Source organism: Callospermophilus lateralis, chromosome 10 (assembly GCF_048772815.1).
Source record: "Callospermophilus lateralis isolate mCalLat2 chromosome 10, mCalLat2.hap1, whole genome shotgun sequence".
Classification (NCBI taxonomy): domain Eukaryota; kingdom Metazoa; phylum Chordata; class Mammalia; order Rodentia; family Sciuridae; genus Callospermophilus; species Callospermophilus lateralis.
Window position 1 is genome coordinate 93,408,575 of NC_135314.1, and position 14,551 is coordinate 93,423,125.

Genomic DNA, 14,551 nt, shown 5'->3' on the forward strand with positions numbered 1-14,551 from the left:
ATTTTTAAAAAGAGTAATCAGGATCATGAAAATTTATGCCTGTTTTCTTCTTATAACTTTGTAGTTTTTATCTTATTTATCTTTGATTCATTTTGAATTATTTTGTGTATATGGTGTGAGTTAGGGGTTCATCTTCATTCCTTTGCCTGTGGATGTAGAGTTGTCCCAGCTTTACTTGTTGAAAAGATCTTGAATTGTCTTAGTATCTGAGAGTATTTCTTTATATGGCTGATTTTAGCTCTATGTAAAAGTAGCAGCATAAGAAAGCAAAACCATTTGTTTCATTAGTTTAAGTCATTGAATGCATCAGTGAAGAAATTAATTAAACATATTATAAATACATATGTATTTATACATATTTGGGGATTAAAACATTTTTTTTACTTCTACTGTCATTTTGTACCTTGATAACTTTCTTTCACATATTATGTGGTTATTTTTAGCTTAAAAATAAAACTGTAACTCTCAACATTTTATATGATTCAAAGTTTATATTTCAGCATGATCTTGCTGAATCTTCACAAATAATCATGATAGTAGGTTATATAGCCATTGCTGTTTTTCTCGTTGCTGCTCCCATTCTAAGAATTAAAAACTGAGATTCAGGAGGTTGTATGAATTGTCTAGGCCACTAACAGCCTTAGGCAAAACCAGCTTTGAGCCCATCCTCGAACTTTTTTGACCCAGTGACTCCCCAACGCCATGTAACCCTAATTCATAAGCAGTTAGGTGTTTACCTAGGCAAGTGGACTGGTCCTCTGGTTTTTTTCCCCACTTTGACCACTCATTAGATGCAGGCTGACTCCAAGGGGACAATCTTGAGTGAGGCAGGTCCCTTTGGCCTATGGAGGGCAACAACTGGAAAAAGTCAGAGGCCAACCTCTTAGCAGCTGAGTGTTTGGCTGGGTTGATCCTACGGTGAGGAGTTATAGGCAGCAACTATAGTATCCACCCCATACTACAGGGTGCATAGTGGATCTCACCCTTGACTGCACATCGAAATCACCTTTGGACCTTTACAAAATTACAAAGAGCTAGACTCAACTCTAAGCTTACTGGATCATGATTTCCAGGAAGAGGGGTGCAGTCGCCTGAATTTTATAATGCTCCAAAGATTTCTGCAGGGCATGACTACGATTGTTTTGTCTCATCTAGAATAGCAGACACAGCTATAAATATTAATGGTGGCCTGTGTTTTAAAGGTAACCTTTATGCCTTGCCTTCTCATATGCTTTTAAAAGAGATTCCTCATAGGATCTGTTTCTGAAATGACTTAAAAACAGCCTTGTTTATAGTTAAACATACATGTACATCCAGAGATTTCTTGCATCCTTGCCAGCCTTCCAATTTTATGGGGTAATTTATGTTTAATTTACAAATTTGCATTATTTTTCTATAAACTCTTGCATTTTGTTGATGCAGGTGCATCTGCTTTATTTATGAAGCACATTTGGTAAAGAAAAAATGTTAGGAAATTAGAGTTAGTCACAGACATACATTAAGCTGACAAATGAGTTCATTGAGCTGAGCAGCACATCATGAATTTTGGAACTGTAATCAGCTAATAAGTAGAGAAAGATGCACTTGAGTTATTATTATTTCCCTGTAAGTGTGTGGTATAATGAGAACCTGTAAAATTTGTTTTTAAGGGTTTGGGAGCCTGAAAGAATATTTTTTTTTTTGCCATATTAATTTGTTTCTAAAAATCTGGACTTCTTCTAAAATCATAAAATGCTAGCATTTCAGGGTGGGAAGGAACTTTAAAATATTTTCTAATCCCAAGAGCTGCTCCTGAAAGAAAAAAATTCTGTGATGAAAGAGTATGTTAAGTTGTAGATGATATCTCATGCTTGGAGGTTCACAGGGCACATTAAAGACTGGCAACTTCAAACTTTCCTTGTAGAAAATTGGAGATGAGCGCATCCTATTTCAAATTAGCTGTATGTTATCAAGCTCTGATTTCTCAACAGTCTCACTTTCTGTAACAATTTCAAACTGGCACAAGTCTTACATATGCAGATTTTCAGTGGACGCATACACACACCATGAAAACACATTTTCTCCTTTTCTCTTCATTTTCACAGTATTGTTCCTCTTCTGTGGTAATTGCCACTGTAAAACATTTTTTCACTTAATAACTTGAATGCTGTGAGCTTGTAATTCTTAGGCACAGTCAAAGCCGTGTTTTAAAGCTCATCCTGCTGGCTACCTGCAGTGGGGCATCTCCTTTTCACTAATTAGGGGTCTGGACATGTCATCTCCAAGCTTACCCCCTCTTCTCTCATAGAGTTCTCTGTTTTCTGCTCTTCTGAGACTCAGAAATTCCCTGCCAAAGTCACACTCTTTGCAACAAGTATAATTTTGGCTGTTGAAAAAGAAGAATCCACTACAGCACATAGCAGACAGAAGGAAATGACAGTCAGCAGTCATCCAGGCCTGACGGAGGAATGCAGATCCTCTTCCAGGTCCCTCCCATCGGAATCTTATGTTGCCAAATCCCTCAACTGGTCTGAGTCTTTCTTTTTCTGCCAATGTTGGAACCTAGACTCACACCAATTCCCTTAAGCAATTTTTTAGCTCCCCTCACTTCCTTCTGGTTCCTTCTTGATAGCCATAATTCTTTATAGAAACTGGTTTTTACAGAGTCTCCCTGTTCTGATCCATGACCCAGAGTTTGAACTAAGAGCATCAGGGAAATCACTACAGAAAACATGTCTGATCAAATAAGGAAAAGAGTCTTAGAGTCGAGACCAGCTCCCCATCCACTTCAAATCCATCTTAGACAGCTCAAATGAGACTGGAAGCCAGGAAGGGGAAATCTAACCCATTATCTAAAATCAACTGTTTCATCCTATGTTTGAATAAGTCAAAAGACAGAACAGGGCCAACTGATCCAGACAGAAACATTTTAAAACACTGTGTGCCATGAACAAATGGCTTCTGAGGATAATCTCAGATCTTTACTTATAGAAACTTGACACGCATCATTTTTCTGCACTGGTAGAAAGTCAGGAAGTGTGACAGTACATTTCATATTGTGATCACCAAAAAGTTGACATATACAATGAAATTAGGCACTTGACTTAATGTCTCTGTGTTTTTATAGTAAATTGCATTTAAAAAAACACTATTAAGCTCTATGAAAAATATTTAGTTGTTAAAATTGCTCAAATCCCGCCATGGTTCTTGAAACTGTGAAAGAACTATGGTTTCCCCATAAGTAAGTAGTCTGAGGAATACCCTCTAAGAAATCTAAAATTATTGGGGTGTCACATATTTGGAGACCTAGGTTCTCTCCAACTCTGTTATCCACAGATATGTGACATTTTGAGTGTATCTGGTTGTTTTTCAACCAACAAAGAGAATGATAATATCATACATATGAACATACATGAAAGTAGTTTGTAAATTGTTAAGTATCAAATGTAAGAAATTATTATAATTACAGGACATTTATCATCTGGAAATATGTTTCACACTGCTGATGCAAACAAAGATAAGCAACATTTGAATCAGAATTAATAATTAGGCTAGAAACAGAAATGTTTTAATTAAAGAGATCTTTAATTATTATTTGTTTTAAATCCTTGAGTGGATATGCAGAATAAGAAAACCTTGCTTTGGTTTCTTACCTCTGGCTCTTGTGCAGGTGTAGGAACGTGATTGAAACACTTGTGGTACTGGGGATGTAACCCAGGGCCTTGTGCATTCTGGGCAAGCTCTCTACCACTGAGTGACATCCCACTTCTGTTGAGATGTGTCCTGTCTGAAATTATAGCAGATCATTCCTCAGAGTTCATTTTTGGATTTCCCCATCATTAATTTGATAACACACTCCCCAAAATTATAAGGTAAAAGATATTCTGAAGCATGAGTTCACTTTTGTTTTAATGTTAGACACTATATACTTTGTTGTTCTTGGAAGCTTCCTAATTGTAATCACTGGTTGTTAATTAAATAGAAATGTTACCAAATTGTTTTTGAGTCTTTCCATATAATAGGTGCTTGACATGTCTTGCTTCATCTAATCTTGAATGAGGTTGGATGCAGAATTATCCCCATTCTACAGATGAGACAGCTGAGGCCAGGTGAGGTTTGTTAACCTCCCCCAAGTCATATGGCTATGGAATGGGAACAGCTAGCTGCAAACTATATCTTCAGTTTATACTTTTCACCTGTAAATTAAAAAACAAATAAAAAAAAAAACTTCTTTCCTGTCAAGGAACATAGAAATTCTCTAATGTTAAGCTTCCCAGAAATCTATGAGAGAGAGATTTTATCTCAATATTTTAAAGTCAGATCACTGTTTTATTTTTTAAAGTAATTGCTTGATAGATTTTTAAAATCTCTTAGGTTTAAAGAACATCTATATCCTATAATTTCCACATCCTATAATTTTGCACCAAACTGAAAAGACATGTTGGGCATGTTACATAAGCACTATCTTAAAGAAATTTAAACTGCAGTTATTATCAAAAGAATTAAAAAACATTTTAACTATACTAGTTGCTAGCTTCACATTTTTTTCTTGTGGGATATCTTTTAAGCTCTGATAACATTCCTAAATAGGTTACATTGGGGCACAGATGACAACAGATCATGACAGGAAAACTTTTGATTTAGATCACTTAGTGTTTTTATTCTATTCCAAAAATTATACAAATGATCATCTCAGCAGATACAAAGATGAAAAAAAATTAGCACAGGGCAGAGGCCAGCAATAATTCTGAGCTGAGCACATACTCTGGCAGAGAGAGAAGGAAGGCAGAAACTCTTTAAAAAGAGAGAGGAGAGAATGAAAACTGCTGGGCCAAACTGGGTTTAATAAAAGGTTTTGTAGAATCTTAGTTGAGGGCCGCTGGGAATATGTCTGCCAAAGGTCATCAAGTCCAAGGTGAAGCCTAAGTCAAACATGCTGGACTAACCCAGCATCCCCCAATATTCTTACACTTTAAAGCTTGCCATTTTCAAAAGACAGTGAAAAAAAATGTCTGTGCACAACATATAATACATCATAGTCGATAAAGTCACACATTTAATAGGTAAAGTCAGTGCTAAATGAGGCTAGCATTTCTAGTAGACTAGCAATGGTTTTAGCCAACTCCCTCAAGTACAGATGAGAACACTGAAACCCAGAAAGATATACTGCATTTTAAAAGATTTGCCAATCACAAAATCAAAGGGTTATGTCCCAAACCACTGATGCAAGTCCAACATAACTGATACCACCATGGTATAAAGCTCTCCCAAGAGAAAATGCCAACCACAGTTTTTTTTCTGGTTTCTGAAGGCGTTCATTGCTGTAATGTCTACAACAATGAGAGAATTCACAGCAGCTCTTGAGTCTAAGTAATGAAATATGACCTATAAATCTTAATTCTAAAAAAAAACAAAACAAAACAAAACAAAAAACAGGCATCTCGCCACTATAGAGACAGATTGAGCTTCCTTGGGGTTTTCTTGCAGATCCTGAGACTCAATTGTGAGTGGATCCAGCTTCTCCTCACTGCTATTCATCCTGCACAGGGATGTGGGGGTGATGGGTGGAGGAGGAGGTGGTTTGACAGGAGACACCAAGAAAGGGATGTAGAGGCCTGTCACCACGGTGACCCATCTACATGGAGAATTGTTTCTCTGCTTTTAAAGGTGCAAGCAGCATTACAGCCATCACAAGACTTAGAAAATATTAACTTTAAAAAGTCCACACAATAACCACCCTAAAAAAATCACTTTGTTTTCTTTTCTGTCCATATTGATATACATATTTCCATTTTCTGTTGAATCACCTCTTTTTTTTTTTTGGTCCCTATAACTTACATGAATTTTCAGTTCAGGCCCTATTTCCACACAATAAGAGGAAATTTCCTTTAGGCATTCTTGAAAAATGTAGCCAGATTCAGTGACTTCTCATTATCTCTGCTCTGCATTCTGTCAGTGAGGTGCTGCTGCTTCCCCACCTCCCCCACCTCCCCCACCCCCATCCTTGGTGTAGATGCTAAGGGGCTGTGGATCTCCAGAAGGGACTTTCAGATCTTGGCACTGATCTTTCAGATTTATTCTGGCATCTGCTTAATGTCACTCAAGGACTTCTGCCTTCTCCTTTCAGAGATGCCTTTGTGCCCCATCTCCTGTAGGCTGCCAAATCACATGAGCTGGTGGGCTGTGCTCTTGATTTTGTCTGGGCTTCACCTGGAAGAAAGGCTTAGCTTCTCCTGGTTCTCATATCCTCAGGGAATGGGGTTCTGTTTTCCCCGGAACTCTGCCTGTGGTGATAGGATAGAATCTCTACATTATCTCACTCTTGCTACTTCCCAAAGTCTAGGAGGTTGACATTTTTGTGGCTTGGTTGCTTGATGAGGGTGCCACCCTAGAAGCAATGTCTGCTTCAGAGCTCCAGGCCCAGAACTGGGAAGTTAACACACCTGGAGGGAAATCATTCATGGTATTCGCTGCCACATTTGCATTGTCTTATCATTGTAACTTTGCATGGGGGCCATTGTTAACACAGCTCAGAAGTATTTTGCTACGGATCCATCATCATGCTCATTTTAAGGAAAAAAAAAAAACATTTTTAGTTATAGATGGACACAATATCTTTATTTTATTTATTTGTTTTTATGTGATGCTGAGGATGAAACCCAGTGCCTCACTCGTGCTAGGCAAGTGCTCTACCACTGAGCCACAACCCCAGATCATTTTTAGTGGCTGCAAGATGATCATTCCAGGGAGTGGCTATATCATAGTTAATCATCTTTTATTGAACATTTATTTCCAAATTTTAGCTCTTAACTTGTAACCATGAGAGCTAGTGAATTTCTAAAGAAAGACATATTTTAACAAGAAGCCTGAGAGTACAATTTTACAAAATTATTCTAAACTCAAGTGGATGAAGCAGTCGCCCGCCTGGTGCATAGTTTCTCGTGGCTTATTGCCCACCAGCTCTTGACTTGCTTTTGGGATCATAAACACTTTTGCACATTAGGGGCTCGGGTCCTGAGCCTAAGCAGAGCGCTGTTGTTTGCACAATCCCAGTGCCATGAGGATGCAGTGTTTCAGGAGACTAGCAGCTGCAACTCTGTGGATGGGATCAGGGAGGCAAACTGGACATAGTGCCACACAGAAAGTCCTCTTTACTGGCTTTCCTTCAACCACAGGTTTATGGTTTGAAATTCCAGAGCTCTCTCTTTTTTTTTTGACAGCAATGAAAATCTAGTTTCTGCTGGTAAGTTTAACCCATTTTGTCATATCATTCTAGAAGTGGAATGCCTATAAAAAATATAGTATATAATGTATAATTATAAGAATACAATTATGATACAATTAACAGAATTATGACATTAATTAATATAATTATAATTTTAATTAATGTTAAAGTGATACTATAAGAGCTCTAGATTATGATTTCCAACCTATTTTAATACACCTCTGCAATTTTGCTGAAATGTTTCTGGAATTAAAAACCTGGGACTTGGTGGATTAAAATTTTTATCTGTTAGCCTGTAATCCCAGCAATTCAGAAGGCTGAGGCAGGAAGATCACAAGTTCCAAACCAGCCTCAGCAACTTAACTAGGCCCTAGGTAACTTAGAAAGACCCTGTCTCAAAATAAAAAAATTAAAAAGCGCTGGAAATATGTCTTAGTGGTTAAGCACTTTGGGCTCAATCCCCAGTACCAAAAAATGGGGGGAAATTACAAATAACTGTATTATAAACAGCAAAGGACTTGATATGATCTGAAGCTAAACAAGTCCTAAAAAGAAGAAAATGTGAATATTCTGATTCTTATGAACGAAAGTTTGCAAGAATGTTTTATAGAATTTTATAGGACATAGTTAACATTCTACATATGAGATCTCCATTTTTCATGACATTTTTCTTTTAAAAGACACAAGGATAAAGTGAAACTGTCTTACAAACAGCTTCACAAAGATCAAGTACCACTTCTAGGATTTTTCCAATAAGCCTGAAAATGACTTATATGAGTCAGTATATATATCAAAACAGTTATTTCAAATGGCAAAAGAATTAGAAACAATTTAAATGTCTATCAATAAAGGAGTGGCTTATATATTAAGGTACAGATATATGGTAGCATACTGTGTTCCTATTAAAAACTATGCTCTGATGTGGAAGGAGTTCCCAACACATTTTTAAGTAATAAAAATAATTTTCAGAAAAGCGTTTATAATATTCTAACATTAGTGTGAAAGGAAAGAATATATATAGTAAATTTATACACTATTTCTAAAAGAATATGGAGGAAATTGGAATTGCCCTCAGGGAGGGGAAACAGGGGCTTATGTAATATATTAAACAGGGCTGGGGACATAGGAATGAAAGAGTATTTTTTTTCACTATATCTTAAATTTTGTCCTATGAGCATATGCTCTTATTGGAAAGTGTCATTTATTTGGAGGTTCCTCAAAGGCTAAGCATAATGTAACCAAATGAACCAACATTCATAAATATATACTGAAAAGAACTGAAAACCAGGACTCAGATACTGTACGCCAATATTGATAACAGCATTACTCACAATAGCTGGAAGGTAGAAATGACCCAAGTTCCTATCAACAGGGGGACCGTGCTACATAGCATGGAATGTTAGTCGAACATGAAAAGGAAAAGTATTGTGACACATGCTGCATCATGGGTGAGGCATGAGAATGTTCTCTTGAGTTAAATTAGTTGGACACAAAAGGGCAAGTACGACTGCGCTTATATGCAAAATCTGGAATAGGCAAATTCATAAAGACAGAAAGTAATTCAAGGTTACCAGGGGCTGTGGGGAGGGGAAGTGGGGGAATTATACAGAGTTTCTGTTTGGGATGATGGAAATGTTTTGGAAATGGTTGTGATGGCTGTACAACGTTGTAAAAGCAATGAATGGTGCTTGGAAATTAATGGTACACTGGTAAAGTGGATAAAATGGCAAATTCTGTGTTATAGTTTACCACAATAAAATATTCAAATGCAATGCAATTTAAAGAAAAAGGTCCCATGGAGCTTAACCTCTTTCCCTCCAGAGGCTTCCCTAGAACCACACATTCTTCCAACCTGACCCCATCCTCCCAAGACCAACATAACTGAGTGCATGCTGAAGTCAAGGGTGCTGCGCTGGGCACTGGCTGGAGTAGAAAGCCAGGTGCACATTCTTCTGTACTTCAAAGAAGCTTATCCCAAGCCTGGGCAGCAGTGCATGTCTCTGCTGGGTGAAGCAGAAAGGGTACTGAATCGACTTCTTGACCTTGTGCTGTGGGAGCACAGAAGCTCCCACTCCCCATGTGACTGAAGATCCAGGTGGCTTGACAAAGAGAGTAGCCTCTCGGGTGGCCTTGAAGAAGTGGGGTCCATTGGAGGCAGATTGCTGATGAACCTGCCTCATCAGTAGGAAGGTGCCTCTCTGAGCAAAGGATCGTAGCCTCCCATCACTGGTTTGAGGTGTGTATGGAAGGATGATTCTGGGAAAGCAGCTAAGGTCAAGTGGTGTCAGTTCTTAAATGCCCAGTTGAGTTCATCTGACCTTAAGTGCTGGCTGCAGGAAAAGAGCTTGGGTGTTCTTTGTGTTCTTTTTCACTGTCCTTTTGCCAGTTAGGGATGTGTGCTTTTTATCCTATCAAACAGAACTTGGACAGTTTACATTTTATTTCAATGTTTTCTTTGCAACTCAAACTGTGTTTGCCATCTAGTGATTAATACATGCCACTGCAACATCCTACTTAAAATTCCTTGTTTCTCAACCCTGCAGCCAAGCTCCCAGTCCTCCAAATTCCATTCTGTTGACAGTCACTTCTGCCCTAATGCCTATACCTCAGCATTCAGAGACAGCACCGTGAAATCGCAACCCTCAGAGTAGCATAGCAATAACATTCACATGAAAGAAAACTTTAGTTGTTCAGAAGAAAATGAGCTTTAGAAATTGTGTATTATGAAAAGTTTAAATAGGATCAGACTTGAACTGTATTCAACACCTCTGGGTGAACAAGATTCACGGAGCGCAAGAGATACCACCTTCGTTTCTGGAGTTTCTGTTCTTGTATAGTTTCCAAAGGGAGACAAGGACTTAACAGTTTGGCGTTCCAAATAAGGGGTACCTATTAGAATGTAACTTTCCAAATTTCTGAATTTCTGGATGCATTTCAAAACAGCCACATTTTCTTCTTCTGTTGTCATTAAGTAGATTCCTTTTCCTTCAAAAGATGTCATTAATCATTTGATAGAATGAGCCAAAAATGTTGGGTTTCATGTGCAGAGAACTTAAAAGTAAGCATTAGTCACTCCAGAGTCTTAAAGAGCCCACAATAACATTTTACAATGGAACTTTAGAGTTCCTTCCAATGTAGAGGACTTCTACATTGGAAGATATACTGAATCTAGTGTGTCTTTTTGCCCCTGAGATCTGGGTTGTGGGAATTCAGTTAATTGGCAAATGAATATCTAATATTTTCTAGGCTCTGAGCTAAGTACTATGTATGCTATGGACGTAATGTTATACACATGTACACTGTGATAACACCTTTTTCTAAACTTGGTTATAACCCACTCCCCACACCCCACTTCTAGGGGATGGAAGGAAGTCCTTTTTTTCTTCCTTTTCTTTCTTTCTTTCTCTCTCTCTCTCTCTCTCTCTTTTTTTTTTTTTTTTTTTTTTTTGCTAAAGGAAAAAGTTTTCTTGCTTTGTTAGTAAAGGAGAAACACAGAGGACTGCTGTTCCAGAGTCTATGATTCTACCCATCAACGATAACAGGGGTTTTTTTGCTTTTGTTGTTGTGCTTATTTTTGGTACCAGGGATTGAACCCACACCCAGCTAGCAGGGGATTTTAAAAGAGGTGATTCAAAGGCTACATTCTAGGTGTTTGCTTATCCAGAGTTGAAATTCACTTGCTAATTTGGGAGATAGTCATTTCTGAGATGTTCTGGTGTCAAGCAAATCTTTCTTACACTAAATTTTGTCTTACAAAGGATTGTGCTGTAGAGAGCAAGGAATAAGAGTTCTCACCTTACTGCCAAATTCAGCTTGTTGTTCAGGTTACAGATTAGTCGCCTGGATGTAGCTTCTCTTCTCCAATCCAAAAGCACCCCCAAGCCCTGAAACGTGTAGAATGGTTTTGAGGAGCCATTCACTCAGTCTCTTAAAAAAATATGAACTGCTTGGCTGTCATTATGAACTGTACTTTTGTTCATCTGATTTTGCAGGGAAGGCCAGAGATACCGAGTGTATGTGGTGATACCTCTTCTGCCAGGGTTTGAAGGAGACATTTCAACGGGTGGAGGAAATGCTCTGCAGGCAATAATGCACTTCAACTACAGGTGCCCGAATTCTCAGTAGTCTGTTTCGAGCTTTCAGTCACTTTGCGCATGGGTGCTGGTGCTGGGGTGCTGGTGATGGCAGTGTTCTTCATATTGAACAAAGGGGTACTATTTTACTTTCAAATCTTGGCCTGTTGATAAAATTCAAATGCAGCCTAAAATTGTACATGGTGGGCTTAGGATACAAAGTAAGTATAAAAGAACTAAAATATTAGTCCTTTTTCATATTTATCAATTCTCATATATATGTGATAGTATATATTTCATATATATATAATGTTGTTAAAAATCATCTTTAAGCCATGTTTTTTCAGTAATAGAGAAAAACCGTAAAATTGAATACCTAAAAGGATATGAGTATGATTAGAGTGTATTTGGTTATGTAGCATGTCTCCCAGGAAACTTGGTAATAATAATCTCTTAGAAAATGGAAATTCGTATATTAAAGAATTTTAATTCTATTTTCTCCATCTACCACATCTCTGCTAAAATTCTACAGAAAGTGGTGACTCCTCCACTTGGTATTTTGAAAATCCAGTTTCCATATTCACTCAAAGAGGGACATTTGGGTTCCCCGGAGTCTTTAGACTTGCCAGCGGAACATTGTAAGATGATTGGGAAGTGCCCAGGGGTGGGCAGCGTAGAAGATGATAGAGAGCAGCCCCAAGCTTCGCCTTGGGTCACTTAACTGGGAAAGAGATTGGAAACCAAGAGGTGAGTGAGTGGACAGGCCTGGATATGAATATGGCTCCTGAGTATGAGCTTGGAACTGATACACAAGAGTCCCACACAGGATGGATCACCCTGGTGATAAGTCACAACAAAGATTAGAACCTGGGTATTTTCTTTAAATAGTTCTTGTTTTTTCAAACCACGTTTAGTTTCTCTCCTTTCTAGTTCAACCTTTTAGGGGCAAATAAGATCTCACACTTTGTAATCCAAGAAGTGGATCTGTAAATCCAAGAAGTGGTCAAAGTGTAGGTCAAATTGTTCTGTACGCACAATCGGAATGCACTAGAGTTTTCTGCTATTGCATCTATCTCCCAGGGTCATAAGTAAGGATCTGTTTCCCCTGGGGTAATTTTGCCTAGTTACAGTATGAGAGAACTTGAACTGTATTGGTCTATGTACTCGGATTGAAGATTTGCCATTTCTAATGTTATCTGATTTAGAGCATGACACATAAAGCTTTTCAAGTATTTAAGTCACTGACATAATGTTTAATTGGATTTCATCTGCTTCATTTGCCATTCTGATATTATTTTTGGAATATTGTCAGTTGTAATTATTTCCTATGACTGTTTTCTTGAGTTTGAACCAGCTGAATGGAATACATGTTTGGCTGTTGTTCAGAACCCCAACTATAACCTTTTATTATGCAAAAACATCTCTATTTACTGGCATCATCTTTAATAATATCAGCGTTTCCCAGGCTTAACTGTATTTTTAATTGCTTTCATAGAGCAAGCAGATGGAGCATAGAAATTTTTTTCAGTCTGTATAATTCATCCACTGTTATCAGAGTCTTGAGAAACAAAATCATAAGCAGAGTCAGTTAAGTCTGGTTTTGTTTTTACGTTTAAGGGGTTTTGTTGAGTTTATGGAGACAACGTAATGTAATAGTTTGCTGAATTCCTAAATCACTCTGCCCATGGTTCGAACTTTTCACCTTGGAAAGCAATGTGTTACTCTTCAGTATTCTTATCTATTGAGGCATGCTAGGTTTATCTTTTCTGTCACCAAATTTAGAAGACGGAAAGTTCATTTATAACTCATCTTTTTAAAAATAGCTTCTCTTTGTGAAATCTAACTTTAATTTTATAACTTTTCCATTTATCCACCTCAAAGCTGCTTTGTCCAATTAGTTACATTACAAAAGTGATGTTCACCTGTGTTTAGCTTTAAAACATGTAGGCACCTTCTCATTAGAAGCACTTGTTCTGTTTGTACTTGGATTGGGATGATACCCACACATACTGCAGTCGGAATTGTTTGTTTTGAAACCTCCATAATTATTTCTTTGCCTACTTTCAGAACCATGTGCAGAGGAGAAAATTCCATCCTTGGACAGTTAAAAACAGAGCGTAAGTAACTGATTTTCTTTTCCCTCCAGGATTGTTTTTATGAAGCATGAAACTATCTGTAATATTAAGTGTGAGGATGAATTATCAGTAATCACAAATGCTTTCACCAAGTTTTTAGAATTCTACTCACAAAAATTTCTCTACAAAATGATCAGCTGAGGTCAATTATTTATTTTATTAACCTGCCCAAAACAATGTTCCCAAACAGACGCTTGACACTTGACATGCATAGGTAATAAAAAATGAGAATGTCCATATAATTTTTTTGTTTATTTATAGTAATTTTGCTTTAACAATATCTGAAATTTGTAAGGCACTTCTCAAAGACCATACAAGTGTATTCTCTGCTCATTGTTTACCACAGTCTTAGAAAGAAAGAAATCAGGACAGGGGTCACTCCTGATTCAAAATTGGGGAAATAAATGCTCTAAGGTCAAGTCATATTTACTGCATCTTATGTATGCAGCAGAAGTCTCAGGGTTCTCACAACATATTCTTGTATTTAGCAAAGAAAGCCTGCTTTTGAAAGGCATATTTTCAGGTGTCTTCTTTTTTAAAGTTTTTGCTTGTTCTTTTTAGTTATACATGCATTAGAATGTATTTTGACACACATACATGGAGTATAACTTCCCATTTTTGTTGTTGTACATGATGTGGAATTTCACTGGTTGTGTATTCATTTATGAACAAAGGAAAGTTATGTCCTATTCATTTTACTGTCTTTCCCATTTCCATCCACTCTCCCTTCCCTCCAATCCCCCCTGTCCAATCTGGTGAACCTTTACTTTCCTCCACCTATTGTGAGTTAGCATCTGCATATCAGAGTGAACATTCAGCCTTTGGTTTTTTGAGACTGGCTTATTTCACTTAACATGATAGTCTCCAATTACATCCATTTACTGGCAAATGCCATAATTTCATTCTTCTTTATGGCTGACTAATATTCCATTGTGTATATGTACCACATTTTTTTTAATCCATTTATCTGTTGAAGGGCACCTAGATTGGTTCCATAGCTTAGCTATTGTGAATTGAGCTGCTTTAGATATTGATGTGGCCACATTACTGTAATATGCTGATTTTAAGTCCTTTGCATATATGCCAAGGAGTGGGAAAACTGGGTCAATTCCAAGTTTTCTGAGGAATTCAGATGTCTT

The 14,551-nt window shown here is 37.5% G+C and overlaps 1 protein-coding gene across 2 annotated transcripts in view; it reads left to right on the plus strand.

The window, feature by feature from the left end:
• Pld1 (phospholipase D1) overlaps positions 1 to 14,551 on the plus strand; it is a 117,355-nt gene that overhangs the window by 70,235 nt on the left and 32,569 nt on the right. For both annotated transcript variants that reach the window (XM_076866955.2, XM_076866957.2), the window contains 2 exons: positions 11,197 to 11,310; positions 13,345 to 13,394. In XM_076866955.2, coding sequence (XP_076723070.2) covers positions 11,197 to 11,310; positions 13,345 to 13,394 — 164 coding nt within the window. The remainder of the gene's footprint in view (positions 1 to 11,196; positions 11,311 to 13,344; positions 13,395 to 14,551) is intronic.